The sequence below is a fragment of the Puntigrus tetrazona genome, chromosome 5 (genome assembly GCF_018831695.1).
Source record: "Puntigrus tetrazona isolate hp1 chromosome 5, ASM1883169v1, whole genome shotgun sequence".
NCBI classification, from domain to species: domain Eukaryota; kingdom Metazoa; phylum Chordata; class Actinopteri; order Cypriniformes; family Cyprinidae; genus Puntigrus; species Puntigrus tetrazona.
The window spans coordinates 16002754-16022508 of NC_056703.1; the positions used below are offsets into that span (position 1 = coordinate 16002754).

Genomic DNA, 19755 nt, shown 5'->3' on the forward strand with positions numbered 1-19755 from the left:
TATTGTTTAGAATATCTATGTTTTATCTAGTATAATATAATTTATATTATCATCAGTCTTGGAATGTCTGGAAAATTTACCGTTAGTTTACCATTATTAAGTTAATGAAGCAATTAATTAAATATGAATGTTGATTTGATGAATATAAAAGTTACAGAAATGTCCATTGAACATAATTGCTCAGCTCTAAAAGAATTTGAGAAATTAATGCAAGACATTAAACATACCTGGACATACTGTTCCTTTATAATCTGGGATTATTTGCTTTTATTTATAGAATAGGAGTGTAGACAGGGAAAGGGAGTGGTATTGGGACCCAGGTTCCCACAGGCCAACAGCTCCTATATATAATGTAATGTAATTATAATACAATGGAGAATATGAATGGAAAAACCAAGGTCACTTAAAATGTAGGCATTCACTGTTGCACTCTTTTTGAGGGCAGTCACGCAACATTCAAGCGTGAAATGCTTCTAAATCAAAGAGGATTACCAATTAAGACTGAAACTGCCAACACTGTTCCTCTTAATATCAGACGGAGCAGAAAAATCTCACTTGAGTGCAGAAGAAAAGACCGGCTCTGTTTGTTACATCAGACTTGTCCTGTACTCTGGAGATTATCATTATAATCTGCTAAAAGAATGCTAGTGTTTCATGGTGGCTGAGGCGTTCACTTTCATGTGGCCATTATTTCATTATTTCAAGACAGTTTGGACCTCTTTAATTTTGCTCTTCCCTTCCCTCTCTTTTTCTCTCTCTCATTTGCTAGCTGGAGGTTTGACAGAATTGGTTGGGAAATTTCACAACAGCAGGCCCATGTATGGCCTCTGCAGGGTGGGACTGACAGAAACAGGACAGCCGCAGATTGTCATGGTCTGCTGGGTAAGTTCGCATGCAGAATCTTTGTGTTTATATCAGCTTATATCAGCCATAAAAAGGATATGCAAAGAGTTCTTGAGTTCTCCCCTGAACTGCAAATAGACAGTGTCCTAAACTTTAGATGAAACGACTGTCTTTCCCCTTCTTTTGAAGTGCTTCAAATGTTTGTAGCTCTTATAACAAATAGTTCTTGATGAGGTCATTTTGCCTTGCTCTGATTGGATATCAGAAGTTTAGACTTAGCTCCTATTGGATGTTGCCATGGGGTGTGAGCCTAAAGTGGTTCCTCATTGGTTGGAGCTGCCACATCATTAAACAGTCCGTGTTTAAGGGATGGATGTGGGGCTCCTGTTGATGAGACGTGTCAATGGCTTCACTTTCACAAAAGAGCTTTGACCTTCAGACTTGTAACTGAAGGAGCTCAAATACAGAAGCAAAGAAGCATTCTGGGAACCAAACTCTTCCTAATATCCATCGTAGATGTGGTTGCTAAGACGATAAGTGGGAATGTTGTGGTTGGGGTCAGAGGTGCCATCTGTAGTCAGGCATTGTATAGAGGAGGGGAGGGGGGTGGTCTCTTTGACCTGTTAACTGCAAGAGACTTTCTTGTGAGCTAGACTGGCACTCACACACACAGAGTACACACCTAGAAGGTCTAGTATTCAAATTGTTATTTTGAACTTTCTATTTGCCATATATTCCTGTACAGCTATCATGGTTTTTGTGAAAATATTAAGCAGCACATCTGTTCAACATTCAACATTAACCCACCCTTAAACCTCCCCAAACCAGCAAATCTGTCCTAACCTTACCCATATTCACTTCAACAGCAGCAAAAGTGCTTTGCAATACAGTACAAACCAATCAAGTACATTGTACTTATTTTTTGATGTAAGTGCATAGTAGTTTAGGCCACCTAATATAAAGTGCGACCCCTTCTTTAAAAAAAAAATCTGACCAATCTTTTTGAAGTGTTCACTTGAGTCTTGATGATATTTAAAGGTGTCACTGTAATAAGTCTAATTATATATTTTGATTACTTGAAAGCTTAAGTCTCTTAAATGTAATGCTTCTGCCTAGTCACTTAACTTCTCACATGATTTCTTTTGTCTACAACAAACAGGTTGGTAATGATGTGGATGAGCCCCGCAGAACTGAATGTGCCAGCCATGTGCCTGCCATCAAGACCTTTTTCAAGGTAATAAAAAAGTTGCCAATGACTAGCCGTTCAAGTCTCATCTGCTTTCACGTAACACAATCAGCAGGTTACTTGTTCTTCTTTTATAGACCAAACTCTTTCAAGTTTAGTCATTTTAATATATTTATAATACAAGGTATTACAATAGTGTGAAGGTTCAAACCTTCATTAATCGTGTAGTATATGTATACTGCTGCAGCTACATTTGGAAACGTTCAGATACGGAGTGAGTACAATAATATGCTTCTCTCCCACGCAGATATTTGTCTAATTCTCATATACATGTACTTCCTGTGTTTGTATGGTGCCAGAATGTTCTGCATCCTTTCTGCAAGGCTCCTGCGCTCTTTCTCTTCATGTCTTTGTGAAGGAACATAACTTAAAGCTGTATAAAAGACATACAGAGAATTAATCTTTTAGGGGACATCATCAGAAACATGCATTTATCTTTCTTACGTTACAGTTGGTACTTTACTTAAATGTGATACAAGCTTAACAGACCATTGTATAGGCACTATTATCTATTTATTATTTAATTCGACATTTCATCACGTATTGGACTTTGTTAAAAAATCTAAAATGAACAGTCAGGTTGAGTTAATGTCAGTGTTTTTAACCGAGATGTTCTTAACTTAAAATGCTCTATCAAATGGTGAGGAGTCATTAAAAGGTTAAGGGAGACATGTTTTGTGTTTATTTGAATGAATAGGTGGAGTATGTAAAATAGACTTCCATGCTTAATTCTGAAACCAGAAAGCCTCCTTATATGTGTGCAAATGTTATATTCTGAGATTTCCTTCCTTTGCTAGTATCTGTGAAGTGATGGCTAACAGCTTGGTGCCAGCTCTTGTTGTAGTAAACTCTTCCTCTTGTGTCATGTGCTATTGTTCTCCTGAGCAGCCGAGCAGTGCCACTGACAGGCACCACACTGACTGACTGAGAGAGAAAAATTCCCAAAGAATGGACAAGGCTAAAATTGTTTGTTATTGAATTTTTATATATATATATATTATATGCATGTTTCTTGAAGCTGTCTGTGGATTTATTTACTCCACCAGCCAGGAGATGTTGTTTTAACATTGCCATATTTTTCATTTAACGTCTGGGGCACTTTTTAATGCCTTATAAAGACATTGCCCAGTCAGCTACAGAGGCATGCCAAAAATGCTGTTTATTCAATTCTCAGTGTTTCTCTCTCTCTTCTGAGACCTTTATGACCTTGTATTATGTCGTTCATCCACAGTGTGTGTTTGTGCGTGATAAACGTCAGCATGAGTGGGTCACAAAATGTTTTTGATTGTATTTCGGATTTAAATCTTCTTGGGTTATTTTTGTGTTGATTGGATGGTTGTTCAAGCTGATGAACTGTTAGGTTACATAAGGTCAGGAATGAAGTTTTATAGCGTGGGAGAGGCTGAGCCCCCAAACCAACTAGAGCACACAGTGTATGGGACGGGACCCCGGTATAGCCATAAAATCAGACAGCCGGAGACAAGCTGTCAGAGGCATTTACAGCGTTCTTTCTCAACATTCCTCTAAATTAATGATAACCCTTTCTAAATTTGGATCGAGGGATCTGCAAAATCTCCAGCTAGACACAGCATGTGACAAAGCCATAGTCTGTGACAGATGTGCAAACCTCTTGCATGCCCTCTTCTGCCTTTTAATTATCATTTTTAATTATTACTAAAAGGGACATGTCATTCAAACATGTACTTTCTCACTGAAACATTCTCCACTAAAGAAAGTAAGTCATGTAGCTTTAGAATGACATGAGGGTGAGTAAATGATGACAGAATTTTGGGTGAATTATCCCTTAGGGGACCATTAAAAGCAACAACACCCATTTTGTGTTTTCTTGGTCTTTAGTTCAGGCCTAGTCTCCAAAGACATTCAGTCACGGGGAACTCGAACGAATCCAGGCTCATTTATTTTAATGTACATGTTGACTTCTGAGATGTATCAGCAACAAGACGAGAAACAATGCAGTCTAAATCCCTCCTGTTACTCCTCCCTGCTTTCTCCATTTATCACTCACGCTTTTTATTCTCTCTTCATGACGAGTCTGTGCTAGTAAGGCCTGTCATGTGTGCAGAATGACTAGTCAGCTAGTGCTTGTTTTTGTAAAAATTTTTGAGCCATCAAGGTAGATGTTTATTGTGCATTTGTCATCAATGATGACTGTTAATTACAGTGGGTTATGAACAACAAGAATCAAAATAAAATCTGAAATTTGATTATAAATAAAACAAATCAAGATAAACGATTCTAATAAGGCTAGTGAAATGTAAATCGATTTTTTGCTTTGATAAAATCCATTTAAATAAATAGATACGTTTAGTGTAGTTTTTTTTTTTGAAAGACGTCTCTAATGTTTGCCGTGGCTGCATTAATTTGATAATGAAAACAGTAACATTGTTACCACTTAAAATAAATGTTTTCAAATGTAATTTATTTCTGTACTGAATTTTCAGCAGTCATTATTCAGGTATTCAGTGTCACACGATTCTTTAGAAATTTTACTTTATTATAATTGTCTTTACTGTCAATTTAATTCATCCTTAATGGAACAACATTAATTTCTGACCCCAAACTCTTGAAAGATAACGCGTGCATTTTTTTCAGTGTGATCTGAGATGAGATGTCAGTATAGTCTGACAGTGAGCTGCAGGCGTGAGGTGTGTATCTGTCCTCAGTGCTGTTAATACTGTCATCGCCGCTGAAGCCCCAGGCTAACTGCATGTCAAGGGGCTCATCTAAAGCAAGTAATAGCAGAGAATTAAGTCATTTAACTCCTCCCAAGCAGAAAAAGGGATCGAAGAGATAAAAGAAGGGAGGAGAAAATTAGCTCAATTTTAACCAAGTGTTCAGTAGATAAAGTCTTTCCAGTCACAGAATAAGCGTTGAGTAAACAAATTGGTCCTGACACGTTTAAGTTCCTGAGCGTTTCAGAGAAATGTGGAAAGAGGGCTGAATGTAGCAGTATGCTAATCCATTGAAAAGCTGTGGGTTTTTTTGGGTTGGAGCCCAATTCGGTACTCACAAGGCCCTCTGGCACAATGTCTCAGTTTCATTGCTCTTCTACTCCCTTCGCTCCCACAAACCAGATCACTATATCTTACACTAGAATCACTGCGATCTGAGGTGTTTTGTTGAGCAGTGATTAACTCTGGTATCCTGAAATATATATCCTCAGTGGATCTTCAGCTGATTGACCCCAGAACTGTAGAAGGAATCTGAAGACAGGAAAACACCTTATAAGGGAAAATATAGCATGCATGCAGACTTGCTTATACATTCTTACATCCTGCCTCTGATGTACAACAGAAAATAATTCTCTTGTACATCACAGCTCCACAGCTTCTCACTTTTTTATATTATATTATAATGAACTGTTGTAATAAATAATGTGTATTTATTTACAGAATGCATATAAATACTGTTTTCTTTTTACCGCAGAATTTTTGAAAAAGCACTTAATATATATTTACTGTATCAGACTGGTGCAAATGGCTTTCTAACCTCATTTATTCCAACTTTTTTTCTAGTACAAAAGCTGATGATCTCTGTATCTTCTGCATGTTGTCCGTGATACAAAACATGTAGCTCTTTTTTTGCCTACATAGACACCACAAAAAGTCAACATGTTTATCATAATATTATGAAAATTATATTTAGTCCTTAATCTAAATGTAATAAAATGACAGATGCATTGAGAAACAAGCTTACCTAACATTGCTTTGTTAAAAAAATGTGTTCAGCTTCAATAATGTGGTCAGTATTTTTCTCTTGGTGTTTGTGTCACTATAGGAAGCTCAAGTATTTATTCCAGCCTCACAGCAAGATGAGTTGACCGAGGAGCAGATTATGGCTGCTTTTGCAAAGATTCGACCACCAATGGAGAGGCTCAGGAGACCCTCAAGGACGATGGATAAGGAGGAGACTGTGGTAAGTTACCACAAAAAAGCCACAGACTTGGCTTCGCACATGGGCTTCCTTCATTGAAACAGAAGAAGTCTGTTTCTCACTATAATTCATTGATACACATAGGGGAAGTGGTCTAAACTGATGTTTTGGGTCATTTTGGGTCCTTTGTTACATTTCTGTGCCACACCCACAGGGTACAAACTACAGGAAGACAAATGCTGCCATGGAGATGAGACGGATTAACAGAGACTCCTTCTGGGCACGAGCAGAGGTACAGCTCAACTGTGTTTACAGCTGGGTTTTCACTTAACAGCCTGTGTGTTCCACAAAATGCTGCAGAAAAATTCTAAATAGTACGCCAGTCATGTAGGAGACAATGTACAATCAACCAGCCATTATGCAAAAAATATTAGATTAAATATTGAGTATTTGCAACTGACCAGAATCAAAGTACTTTATAATCATTCTTTTATAATTATTCTAAACCTCTTGTTTAGACACCGGTTATTAAAAGTGCTATTCAGACGTATAATATGATCTGTGTGATATATGTTTTAGCGTGAGGAGGAACAGAGAAAAGAGGAAGAACGTCGGAGGGCTACAGAAGAGCGACGGCGCTGGGAGAGAGAACGAGTTTTACAGGAAAAAAAAGATGCTGAAGAGAGAGACAGAAAGATGAACGAAAAGCTACAGATGATTGAAGAACAAAGGTTTGTAACATCCAGCTGATAAAGCCCACTTCTGTCTGAAGGTGAATTCATTATTTCGGCATTAACTTCCTGTTGGTTTTTTCACAGGAGGGTCCAGGCTCAGCTTGAGGAAGAGGCTAGAAAAGATGAGAAAGTGAGATGGGTGAGTTTGTTAATGATTGCATTCTATTCAGGAGTTGATGAACATGATCGCATGGAGTCATAACCGGTAATGATGTTGGGTGGTTGCTGTGACTGGCAGGAGCAGCAGCAGAGAGAGCATGAGGAGGACATGAGGGCCCGGCTCAGACGCAGCGAGTCTATTGAGAAAGCAGCAGTGAGATTTCTCTCGTATTTTGTGAATAATCCAGTTTCAGCCAGTTCAACCCAAAATCTCTACACTTGAAGGGATAGTTCACCTAAAATGAAAGTTCTGTCATTAATTACTCATCCTCCTGTTATTCCAAACCCATAAGACCTTTGTTAAACTTTGGAATACAAATTAAGATATCTAAAAGCTTTCTGCCCCTGCTTAGACAGCAATCCAACAGACACGTTTAAGGTCCAGAAATGTAGTAAAGATATTGTTATAATAGTCCATGTAACATAGCTATTCACCATAATTTAATGAAGCTATGAGAATATGCAAAGAAAACAAAAATAATGACTTTACTCAACAATTTTCTTATGAACCAGTCTTTGATTCACATTCATGAGAATACCATGCATGTTCATTATGCTGCTTGTAAACAAGGCACAACTCATTCAGGGTTCTACATCAGAATGCTGCCTTCTGCTTGAGCAGCTCTGTATGTGCTGTGGTACTCTCATGAACTCATGTTTGTTTTTATTTTCTACAAATTGTGTTCTTGTAGCTTCATAATGTAACAGTTGAACCACTGATGTCACATAGACTATTTTAACAATGTCATTTCTTCATTTCTAAGTCTTGAACATGCCAGTTCCATTACTGTCTGTGCAGAGCCAGAAAGCTTGGTTTTCATCAGAAATATCCATCAGAAATATCAGAAGTGTCCAGCAGCAAAACCAGTCCTTTAATATCAATTAGTTTATCAACACTGACACATTTTTGCTGTATTGAATAATACATCTTCTTTTGACCTGTAGGAGGCAGCAGTTCTTGTTTCCCAGCGCACCATCAATCCTAGGGAATTTTTCAGACAGTTATCAGCATCCTCGCAAAATTCTACAAGCCCTGGATCACCACGCTCAGGTAAAAACATGGCCTTCAGAACCCCTATAAAACTTTATAAGCTAACAATGTTCATTTTAATAATTTGAAGTTTGTTTGACTTGTGTTTATGTTTTGGTCCTCAGGCAAATCTCCATTCCGTCGCTACCAACGTAGTTTGACAGACACAGCCTTTATCTTTGAAAGGGCCAATTCCACTTCTGGTCCCACATCTCCTCTCAGTCCATCTGCAAGGTCTCCATTCTCACGCACCCTATCCACTTCCTCCCAAAGTTCAATGACCACACTTAGCCCACCATACCAGACGATCCCCTCACCACAGCATCCTCAAACCTCTCCTCCCACATCACCCCCTCTACGCTCTGTCCCACCTGTGTCACCTCCACCCAGTCTACCTGTCTCCAGACCCCCTCCACCCCAGTCATCACCACCTAACCGACCACCTCCTCAAGTCCCCATCCACAATTCAGCTTCCCCTGCATCTCCAAAGCTGCTGGACAGTCATGATAGATCTGAGTCTAGCACCTATGACAGCAGTGAAGAGCTCACCTTCGCAACAAATTGTCCTCCAGCTTCACTCTCTGATAACACACAGCAAACTATGGGTAAGTTAATTTAGGTCTCTGTTCAGTAAAAGATCTATATGGTCCTATAGAGTGATGATTTCTTCTCTTGACAATTTCTTCTCTACAGAGGTTGTAACCAGCTCTCGAATTCTTTGTGAACCAAAGCCAGAAGTGGACTTTACTGCCAAGTCTGTTCTTGTCGAAGAAGAAGAAGCAGAAGAAGAAGAAGAAGAAGAAGAAGTAGAAGAGGTAGAGGAACCAGAGCAAACTCCAGCCATGTCAGCTCCACCTTTATATACAAAGATCATTACAAACTATGAAGAAGCTGTAGAAGAACAATTGGAAACTGAGGATGTGAAGACTGTCATCAGCCCCCTGATGGAGGTTGAGGAGCAAGAAGAACCAGAGTCAGAGTCTGAGAATGAACCAGAAGAGCAGCCTGCTGCACAGTTTGAGGAGTTCCAGCCAAATGTGGAATGTTTAGCACCTGAGGAGCCCAGAAATGTGGTAGCGGTCTCAGATGATGAAGATGATGAAGACCTACCAGAGAACCAAGGTGATGGAAGCACAGATGTAACAGTAATGTGAATAAATGAAGAATATTTTATGGTTAGGATGTAACTGACTTGTTTCTCATTCTGCGTCCAGAGTCTTGCGAGAATACATCAGAGTATGATGGGGTGATTGAAGAAGATGAATGTGGCAGACCAATGAATGGTACAGGTAATGAGATAACTAGACTTTCAAGACATTCTGAACACAACAGACACCAACCTGGTATCATAAATATAGGGCCTTTCGCACTGTTTTAGTTCCAGAACTAAAAGTACAGTAAGTACTGGAACGATTTTGCTGGATCTACTTCCCAATACCATGTAAAGGTTTGCATTCGCACCGACGGTGGGTACTAAGACATGATGTCAGCCGGTCAACAGCAATGACATTTTTTTTTATCTCCCAGCATATTTATATTGTTTTGAAGTCATAACATTTATAACATAACACTTGACATTCTTCAAGTAATTGTGTGAAAATTGCACTTTATCATTAGAAACTTTCAGTTCTTATATACTTACTGGTACGTATTTATGCCATGAGACCAGATAGACAGACTCACACAGAAACTTGTGGCTCATTTCTCTGAGAAACAAATGAAAGCAATATGTGTTCCAAAATCAGCTAAAAATATACTTGGCAGAATCAGGGTTTAAAAATACATTGTTAGTTTGTGTGTGATTTTCTGTAATGTCTGACTGCTCAAAATCTGCAGACTGGGTCTGATTCTCTGGAATTGGTGATTGTAGATCTGGGCAAGATTGTGCAGCGTATTCCAGCGTATTCAAATGATAAGCATCTTGTTTGGTTTTTAAGTAGAGGATGTCGATGTGTCTGAGCACAGCACTCCCGAGCGCTACTGTTACACGGTTAATCGTGAGGAGGAAGATGATGATGATGATGAAATCCAAATGGAGATGGTGACTGAGAATGGCGAAGTACGTAGTTCAAAAGACATCTTTAAAAATGATTGTGATCAATAAAGTACTAAAACGTTGTTCCTTCTTATTCTAGTCATCACCAGAAAGGCTTCTGCGTGTGAGAGCGCTGTATGACTACCAAGCAGGTTAGCGTCGCTTGCTTCAGCGGCAGTTATTGTTTATTAAGATATCATTTAAAACATCTGTGTTCTTCACAGAGGACGACACTGAGCTCTCTTTTGAACCTGGTGACATCATCAGCGATGTGGAAACGATCGACAAAGCGTGGTGGAGGGGCTCCAGCAAAGATGGGCGCCAGGGTCTCTTTCCTGCCAACTATGTAGAGACCATATAAAGACCTTCCTTTAAAGATGGTTCCTCTTCCCCCTTTTCGTTTTATCAATTCTCAGGGACTAAGAACCACAAAACCTGGTCTATGAGGATGTACCATGTACTCTGAGACTGAGAGTCACAGGAAAAGGGTTGGAAGTGAAATGTTCACAGACACAATTTGGCCAACGATTCCTTTTCCAAAACAAGCAGCCAAAGTCGCCAATTCAGACTCCAGTGATCATCAGGATCTCAGTATCCGAAATACTTAAGTAGAATTTCTGTTACGACTGTACACAAACTATCATCATTTTATTTACATGTTACATCATTTATCATTTTACATACCAATTTTCCTGTTATCATTACCAAATGATACCAAAGGTGGTGGCGGTGTCTACCGGAGAACAGATTTCAGTTTAAGTTGAAGCCTTTTTACACATAAATCCAATTTACTCAGTCACGTCAATTGGTCCAGAGCATAGAAACCTTTTTTTTTCTTTTTTTTTTTCAGAATTAGTACTGTGTTATAGTACCAGTAAAATAGAAATAGGTGTAACATGCCAGCATTGTGAATGGCATACCTGTCATAACTGCATACAGTAGGTGTGCAGATGCTACAAAAGTTATCAATGCCGAGAATAAGTTTGGATCATACTAGTGGGTCCTGCTTTTTTTTTTTCCAACCTTTGAGAAAGGTGCTTCTCTATACTTGTTTTAGTATAACATTTTAAAGGCTTTGCTATTATGGAAGCCAATGCAAATTAAATGGCTCAAAGTGTGGTGACTTTAAAGAAATAGCTCACCCAAAAATGAAAATTCTGTCATCATTTACTCATCCAAATCTATATGAATTTCTTTGTTCTGCCGAACACAAGATCGTAAGACTAAACTTGGCAGCCATTAAATGTTTTTAAATGCTCTGAACCTTCCATCAAAATTCAATTAATCTTTCTACTGTTTGAAAGTTTGGGTTCGGTAAGATTTTTAAAAATGTTTAAGTAAGTCTCTAATGCTTACCAAGGCTGCATTTTTTTAAAAATAGTAATAATATAATATAATATCAATATAAAATATAATCTTTCAGAAATCATTTGGTGCTCAAGAAATATTTTTTATCAATGTTGAAAACAGTTCTGCTTAATATTGTTGTGGAAACCGATTATTATTATTTTTTTTGCTATTCTTTGATGAATAGAAAGTACAAAATAAATCTTTTGTAGCATTTGAAATGTCTTTACAGTCACTTTCAATCAATATGTGTTCTTGCTGAAGAAAAACATTTTTATCAAAAAATAAAAATCTTACTGACCCCTAAACTTTTTAACGGTAAAGACTTTTCACTGTTGTGAAAAATGCTTTCGAATAAACTTTTTTTCTATTTATTTATCTCCGAGCATGAATATAGGTATTGTCTCTTCTAGAGAGGGTTTGTCTAATCCATTTAACTTGTGTAACTAGATTTCAGTAATAGGTTGTTTTTTCAACTAACAATGTCCTTCTAACAATAGAAGAATCACCAACACATTTAACTTACTCTATGCTCTCTGTTAGTCATTTCTTATTGTAATAAACAACGATGATTTTTTTTCTCACATTCTGCAATAATGCTTTTATGTTTATAATTTGCTGCACAGCCCCCACACTGACTTTATGAGACATACTATTTTGAGTATTATGATCATTAAGAGACCATATTCGCTACTTGTGTATTAATGCATGAGATCAAATTAAAGGGATTCACTTGGGTCACAATGAGTTTATCTGGAACATTTAATCATTTGAAACAAGCACTGCAAGAATCAAGAAAATTACACAAACACACACACAAATGCCGTTTACTTTTAATTTAGGTAATTCTTTACAATAAATTGTTATTGTACATGAATCTATTAGTTATGTGTCCTAACACATGCAGACCACCTGCTGAAGTGTAACTTACCTCCAGGTTAACATTCAATGTTATCTACCAGGATAGTTAGAGCTTTACTCGTCTGATAAAATGTCAATATAATTTTATTTATAACAAAAATTAATATGGTAAAATACAACTTTAATAAAAGCACAAAATGAAAATTACAAAACTTTACAATAACAAACAGTGTTTGAATGAATTTACAGTTTTTAAATACAAGTCAGTGGCCCTTCGAGTGAGAACTGTTCATTTTGTGGCATCGTAATACTATTATTTGCTAATTCTGAATTTAAGAGGAAAGGTTAGTATAATATTTCAAGACTTTCAATTTTCCGATTTGTAATACACTCCACATGTAATTGTACAAAGAAACCATGTGTCCCCATCTTATCATTTGCTAACCTCGTGTGAAAAAAAAAAAATCAATACAGTTTCAGATGACTAAGATACTGAGCCCGTTGAGCGTGTTTTGTGAATTACAGAAATGTTAACTTGTACGTTTAATATTTTTTAATGGCAAGACGGACTGTAACTTCACTCCTGAGATTTTACAGAAATCACAATAACAGCTATCCAACTAGAGTTTCATTATTGTAAATATTGCTAATACAATTGTCTTCAAGAAAATGCGCACTTCATTTGAGCTGGAAGATGCCGTGTGACACAGAAACACTCAAAGTGCTCGACAAAACTGACCTGCAAGCCGACAAGGAAAAGGAAAACCTTAAAATATTGCATGTACCGCTGATGTAAATGATATCTAGAAGAGCTGTTGTAGCTTTGCATAGTAGTGCCTTTGCAACCCTTCTCCGTCAGACAGCCATTTTACTGTAGCACCCAAACCGTTCAGCTTCCAGTTTCGTTGCTTGTGCTGAATCCTAGTTAATGTGCATTCTGATTTTTGTGACTTTTCCTTACTGATAGGGGTTCACATTTGCCGAGTGAGATAAGGTATGTACAGTAATCCTGAGGTCTTTGCAGTCACAGGTAGTAAACGGAGTCACATTATATCCCATCATTATACATAAACCTGAATACAGAGTCTCGTGACGTCTGCGCCTTTGCATATATACCGAAGCCATGCAAACAGACGGACATTTTAGCAGATACTGTAATGCAATTTTCCTCAGTCGGGTGTCACAAAAAAAACATAGTACTGTAGTAAAATATGCATCAAATCATGTATTTTAAGATATGAATCACATCTATAGCATAATTCATTTTACATAGAGCAGAGACCAGCGAAATACTGCTCACTGCAACTCCGCAACCCTTCTATTACTAGACGCTTTTAAGCAAAGATTAAACGGAGCCACGTCTAGCATTTCTACAACCACAAATGTCCGTTAATGAAAAATGCTGCTTTTGAGTGACCGGATCCAAAGCAAAAGATAGAAGTCTAAAAACCCATACAAGTACACATCCGCAACGGTGAGGAGTGAGCAGTGACAAAAATGCTGATATTATTAAACTGATATTATAAGACCTTCTTTTTGCAGGCTTGTGTTACATCTGTCAAGTTAAGCTAACTTTTACACGTTAGGTTATTAATACTATGTTTCCAAGATCACGGATCGTGAAATACACTAGCGTCCAAATGTTTGGGATCAACACGATTTTAAGATATCAATACTTTACTACTAAGCAAGGGTGCATTAAATAGATGGAAAAAATGCCAGTAAAGACAAAAAGAATCATAAAAAAAACCTAAATACATAAAAATCTGCACAAATGGTAAAAATGAACACTGATAAAAATAACTAATATTTCTTAAGCACCAAATCGGCATATCAGGATGATTACGTCATAATCCTGAAAATTTAGCTTTGCCATCTCAGGAATACATTCGATTTTAAAATATTGTATTTTTTTGAAATAGTTATTTTAAACGCTAATAATATTTCACAACATCACTGCAATTGTGATCAATTTAATGCAGCCTTGATGAGCATAAAAGACTTTGATCTTTAATCTAACGGACACCGAACGTTTAAACGACAGTGTTTTTGCCAGCCTCAATGTGAGTGATGATGAAAACTGATCTGATCCTGACTGCACTTTCTAAAGCATATATCTGAAACAGCGCACACAGACACAACGACTGGCCAAAAAGTACTTACAACACCAGAAGAACTGCTTCAACCACCGTACCAGGAGTCTGCCTCGCATAAAACACTCTCCGAAGATCTAAAACAATCAGCTTTTCATGAAGAGACAATGTGTAATGCTATATATTAGTAGTGTATTATATAACTAATAGTACTGAATTCCCATTGTTGAGGCTCCTTTAAAAGGCAGAAGAACTTCAGTTCTTATTATGTAAAGAGAACACAATGACAGACATGACCTCGGGTGTTCCAGTTTTTTCCAGGGAGACACAGAAAGTTGGAAGTCTGGAAGTCTGACCTCTACACCTGACTCTGCAGCCAGTTCCTGGGGTCAAGCTTAGCTCTTAGGTTCCTCAAGCTGCGGCGAGCGCCGGACGGTCGAGAGAAGCCCAGGTCTGACTCTTGACTGTTGCTTCCCTCGCTGGAGCTGCTGCTGGAAGTGGAACTGGAGCAGGACAGGGCAGTCTGAGCAGGGCGAGGAGAGGCGGAGCTGGAGGTGGGCGGCTGGCAGTTGCACCGGAAGCCACCGTAGCCCCGGCCGCGTAGAGTGGAGAGCTTGGCGTCCAGTGAGAGGGTACGGGGCCGGAAGCGCCCGGAGGAGGAAGAGGCGTCGGGGGACCATGCTTGCCGGAAACAGGGGCTGACGCTGGTGGGACTGTCGCTGTCTGAGGTCAGGCTGGCGTTGGAGGAGAGGAGGCCGGGTGTGCGGTGGCAGCGTGGGCTGCGGGGCTGGCGGCTGTGCAGGCGAGGACTGGGCGAGTGGGGCGGCAGGCGCTGATGGTTGTGAGGGGATCTCGGGGGATCTTCGTCAAACATGGCCATCCAGTGAGGCGGAGATCCGAGCTGGGCCCTCAGCTCAAACTCTTCAATACGACGGGCCAGGATGTCGGTGACTGCTCCGATGTCATCAGACGTGTCAATAACTGTGGCGGAAGACAAGCGGTAGCCAGAATGAAACCCTTGTGTTTCCAAAAAATGATTATTTTTTTCATTTTATTTGACAGCTGGTTTTCAGTTGCAAGCTTCATTATTAGTGTTTCGATAAACCATCTCTTAAATCCCCTCAAATGCTTTGGGATGTGTTTTGTAACAGTAAAGCACCGGTAAGCTAATTGTTCGAATCTGATGAATCTTATGAAAGCATATTTTTATTTGAAATAAAATAAGAGTAAAATAAAGCTATTAAAATTAAAATAATACAACAAATAATTTAAATAATAAAAAAAATTGAACTTTAACAATTAATATGTTAAAGAAAGCTTTAAAATGTGCACAAAAATATGAAAGAAAAAAAAATATATAAACACTTTCACATTTAATTATTTTTATTATATTTTCACGTTTTAGAATAAAAATGTTAAGTAATTTTGTTAAATCAAATAAATAATCAAAATAAATTTACTCTCGTTACCAAATTGTTTTTCTACTAATTTTATTTGATCTTTTTCTTTTTCAATTTTATATATTTTTGTAATTTTTTAAATAAAATAAAAGTCTAAATTAAAACCATGAATATCAATCTAGTATAGTTTTATCTAGAAAATTCCAGACAACAACGGTGACAACAACGACAATGACAACAATAATAATAATTTAGTGCATTAATTAATTAAACTGTATTTGATATATACATGAAGCAAAAGTTGTTGGTGACAAAAACAGTTGAGATCATGTGGGCCAGAAGGTGGGGTCAGGTAACTTCTCATCAGTTACTTCACCTGTCATTGTAATAGGAGGAGAGCAGAGCTCGGATCTCTGCAGAGACAGCGTTATCCTGCAGCAAAAGCCCCTCACCGGATGCAGGGGCCACTGAGGAGGTGGAGGCCAGCAAAACACACGAGGGGCCAACAAATGCAGGGTTGTGGGGAAGGCACGGGAATGAGTGTTTATATATCGACCAAATAATGATAGAGTGGTTGGGGAATGTATGGGATGGATGTTTGGATTACAAAATGTAAGGCAAGAATCCAGGAAAATACAAGAGTGTATGAAAAAAATCAATGTGAAAGAGGAGGGGGAAAAAACAGACAGGAAGGGACAGACATAAAAACCACAGAGAAAATAGACAATGGAAGAGAAAGAAAAGAATGTCAGTTTGTCAGAAACAGCAAACTTTCAATTTAGCAGTTAAAGGAGATCAATTGATAAAGAGAAAGACTCAGATCTGACAGAGGATGAGGACATGCAGTTCAATCCACACATTAATGTTAGATTCACTGGCATTATCTGTGCTTGTGCATTACTTCGGTTATTGGTTTTTTGCATCGATTGGCTTTATTTTGTGGCAATCTAGAGCTCCAAACTCTCCTCCAGCCTCTGTAACTGTGTAAAAAGGTGTGTGAACACACTCACCCATCTCATGGTACAGGGAGCCCTGCTTCGGTGTGACTATGGCAGGTTTGCGAGGGGAGGGCAGCTCGATCTTCATCAGGTCATCGCAGCACTGCCTCCACTGGCCTGCAGAGGGAGCAAGCGGCTTTTAGTTCAACTTTTCCGGCAAGCGCCCTGAACTCACAATCAGGCCAGTGAATCATATCACCTGGCATAATTTATGTATGCAAATAGTTTATTATTATTTTTCAATTATATGCGTTTTAGCATATTTTTGTTGTCGCCGCTTCTCAAGAGCAGAAAGCCACTCGAGGGTTTTTGCTCAGTAATGTATAGGTTTGCGTACGGCTTTCACGGTAAGTTTAGAATTGATATACTCACTCATATCATAGAACTGCTGCCAGAAGGCCTCCATCCAGCGCTGGGTGTCTTCTCTGCTGTCTGCAGCGAGCGTGTGCGTCACTTCCTCTCCTCCATACTGGTTAGTGATACAGATATTCTGTGCCTTGCTGTGAGGATCCTTCTCTGCGGCCCGTATTCTTGTCTCCTGAGATGAAAGATACATTGGAAAAACTGAAATTACTAAGGTTAAAATCATATAATATACACTACGTGTTTTGGGATCAGCATGTTTTTTATACTTTTTTTCAGCTTGTGGTACTGTTGGGAATGCGTGTCGAAGAAAAGAAAGTTGTTGTGGTTTTCTTCGCACACAAAAAGCATTTTCGTTAACTTCGTAAAGTCAAGGGCGAACCATTACTGTCACATTGGCTATTTTAACGCTTTTCTTACTGGGTTTCTGGGCTTTGAACGTATCAGCTGCATTGCTGTCTCAGATTTCATCTCTTAATTTGTGTTCTGAAGATGACATTACATGAGAATGAGCAATTAATTACAGCATTTGTTTTGAATGATTTGTTGTTTTTTAAAATATAACTTTTTTTGTAACAACTTTTGTTCAATTTTATATGTCCTTGCAGAACAAAAATCTCACTGACCCTGAATTCTGAAGTGTAATGTATATTACAGTATATCACAGTATTAAAGCCAAAATCTTATGGTTTTATTATAAATTTTAGCAAATAACTAAACATTCTGTGTTGAAACACTGACCACACTGAGTCTAGCATTTTGTTTGCTTCCATTGTCCTTATCCGTAAGTCGCTTTGGAAAAAAGTGCCTACTAAGTGACTAAATGTAAGTCTACTGTCTATTTGTTCTAACAATGTAAAATCATTTAAACTTAAGTAATGTAATTTATGTAATTCATCTATATAGTGTGAAGCCATGGAATAATGCACAGGCTGACATAAGTTCATTTCAGAATGAAGACTGGTTGGGTACACATTTTACAATTCACATTGTTATAATATCTAAAGAATATAGCGTAAAATATTAGTTTTTTCGCTTTCAGTTTTTTTCTTTTAAAACATTCCGAACTACTCAGTTAGGCATAAAATTCTTGTTTGAATTCCCAATAATAGTGTATAATAGCAATACCTGCGGAGGAAGCTTTTGCACGTTTTGCAGGATGAACTAGTGATCTCAGCTCGAACCAGTAGGTGGCAGCAGAGCACAAATAAAGTATGTGCAGCGCAAAGCAGTCACCTGAGAGCTGAGGAATGTGCAGACTCACAGTGAAGCTCTCAGATGTTAAAACAAGCTCTTTGTGCTCATGACACGCAGCTCTCTAGGGGCACTGAAAGATCCAGACCCAGTGCGTGGCAAACAAAACGTCTTTTCATAACGTCTGACACAATGAAAAACGTTACGACAAAAGAGCATCTCTTTCTAAAAAAAAAAGACAATCCGTTTGAAAGAGTGCTTTCAAGATATTCCCAAAGAGAAATATCTCATGACATCTCCAAAAGCAGAAAAATGACCCTGATATCATGTGCCTAAATGTGCATGCTCGAAGTTTACAGAATAGGACAGAACTTACTTTGTTAATCCCGATAGTTAAAACAGGCTCCACGTTGGCCTCCATGTCCTCTTTTTGATGATAACAGAAGAGATTTGTTCCTTTTAAAACGCCATAGACATTTGTCCATCCTTGTGGCTCACCTCCAAGCTTGAGAGAAAGGAAGGAGAACATTAGCCAAAGAAAACTGAAATGGGGAAATATGATATTGAAGTGAGCGAGTGCATGTGTTTCCAACACACCTTTACCCTCAGACAGCCACTCATCATCTGTTGTGTCATACAGTGAGGTTGAGCCGCCAGTCGGGAACACACACCGCCGTACAGAGGCAGCCAGAACGAACACTCCTCTGCAGAGAGACAGAGAGAAAAAAACGAGACGGTAACTACTGAGTGAGATAAAAGAATGCGTGACTTACTAAGTTAGAAGCTGTATTTTAAAACCCAAGTAAACAAGAAATTGAAATGACATCATGTTTTGCACCCTGTATTTTTAGTACATATTTTGCAGCAAAGTAAACTATCATCTGTGAGAGCGAGCAGCCCACACTCGGGTCGTAAGTATGTCTGCAGTAACTCTTCACACATAAAGACGCCTGTAAGCGCCTCTTACTGGCCCTTCACACACCATGACTGGCCATCCAGAGAAGTTTATGAGCATGACCCTAACACAATAAATCTGACAGACGTCGACAACACACACACTGCAGGCCTGTCTGTAATTGATTACCTGCAGCGTGAAGAAAACTAGCATGTCATAAAACTAACGTGCTTTAAAGAAAATCGCCGAAGGCTACTTTGATGTTCCAAACTGTAATTTTAAAAGTAAAAAAAATGGCTATTTTGACACGTTTTCTAAATAAAGATGTGGAGTTTTAAAAGGGGGTTCAGTAGCTCACCATTTCCTGTGATGGTGAGGTCATGTGTGCGGAAGCTGTCCTGGACGTGAGAGAGGTTGAGGGTTGCATAAGCCAAAAGATGATATTTAGGGCCCCTATAAACACAATAAGAGAAAGCAATACGCCAACATTTAACTATGACTGTCAATCAAATGAACAACCTGATAAATTCATATTACACTAATGAAGCAACCAAATTAATAGTGAATACATTTATAGTATACATCATTTGTTTAGAAAAGCCCTGAAACAGAAGAATAAGGTACTGTTATGATTATTTAGTGCTTCTAAATAATTTGGGGTCA

At 38.4% G+C, this 19755-nt stretch overlaps 2 protein-coding genes across 7 annotated transcripts in view; one reads left to right on the top strand and one right to left on the bottom strand.

The window, feature by feature from the left end:
- Positions 1-11662, top strand: part of si:dkey-40c11.2 (drebrin-like protein A) — a 28630-nt gene extending 16968 nt beyond the window's left edge. Inside the window, exons 3-16 of one of the 3 annotated variants that reach the window (XM_043238843.1) lie at positions 770-882; positions 2003-2077; positions 5888-6025; positions 6198-6275; positions 6563-6714; positions 6802-6856; positions 6956-7030; positions 7822-7927; positions 8032-8511; positions 8600-9028; positions 9121-9195; positions 9844-9965; positions 10042-10093; positions 10166-11662. In XM_043238843.1, coding sequence (XP_043094778.1) covers positions 770-882; positions 2003-2077; positions 5888-6025; positions 6198-6275; positions 6563-6714; positions 6802-6856; positions 6956-7030; positions 7822-7927; positions 8032-8511; positions 8600-9028; positions 9121-9195; positions 9844-9965; positions 10042-10093; positions 10166-10302 — 2087 coding nt within the window. In that variant the 3' untranslated portion in view covers positions 10303-11662. The remainder of the gene's footprint in view (positions 1-769; positions 883-2002; positions 2078-5887; positions 6026-6197; positions 6276-6562; positions 6715-6801; positions 6857-6955; positions 7031-7821; positions 7928-8031; positions 8512-8599; positions 9029-9120; positions 9196-9843; positions 9966-10041; positions 10094-10165) is intronic. The other 2 variants (XM_043238844.1, XM_043238845.1) reach the window with 2 other exon arrangements.
- Positions 11663-12032: 370 nt separating this feature from the next.
- rtkna (rhotekin a) overlaps positions 12033-19755 on the bottom strand; it is a 52076-nt gene continuing 44353 nt past the window's right edge. For 3 of the 4 annotated variants that reach the window (XM_043238846.1, XM_043238847.1, XM_043238848.1), the window contains exons 7-12: positions 19451-19545; positions 18795-18901; positions 18574-18702; positions 17013-17178; positions 16653-16757; positions 12033-15223 (exon numbers count right to left, since the gene is read on the bottom strand). In XM_043238846.1, the coding sequence (XP_043094781.1) occupies positions 14601-15223; positions 16653-16757; positions 17013-17178; positions 18574-18702; positions 18795-18901; positions 19451-19545 (1225 nt within the window). In that variant the 3' untranslated portion in view covers positions 12033-14600. Of the gene's footprint in view, positions 15224-16018; positions 16110-16652; positions 16758-17012; positions 17179-18573; positions 18703-18794; positions 18902-19450; positions 19546-19755 lie in introns of all 4 variants that reach the window. The other variant, XM_043238849.1, reaches the window with a different exon arrangement.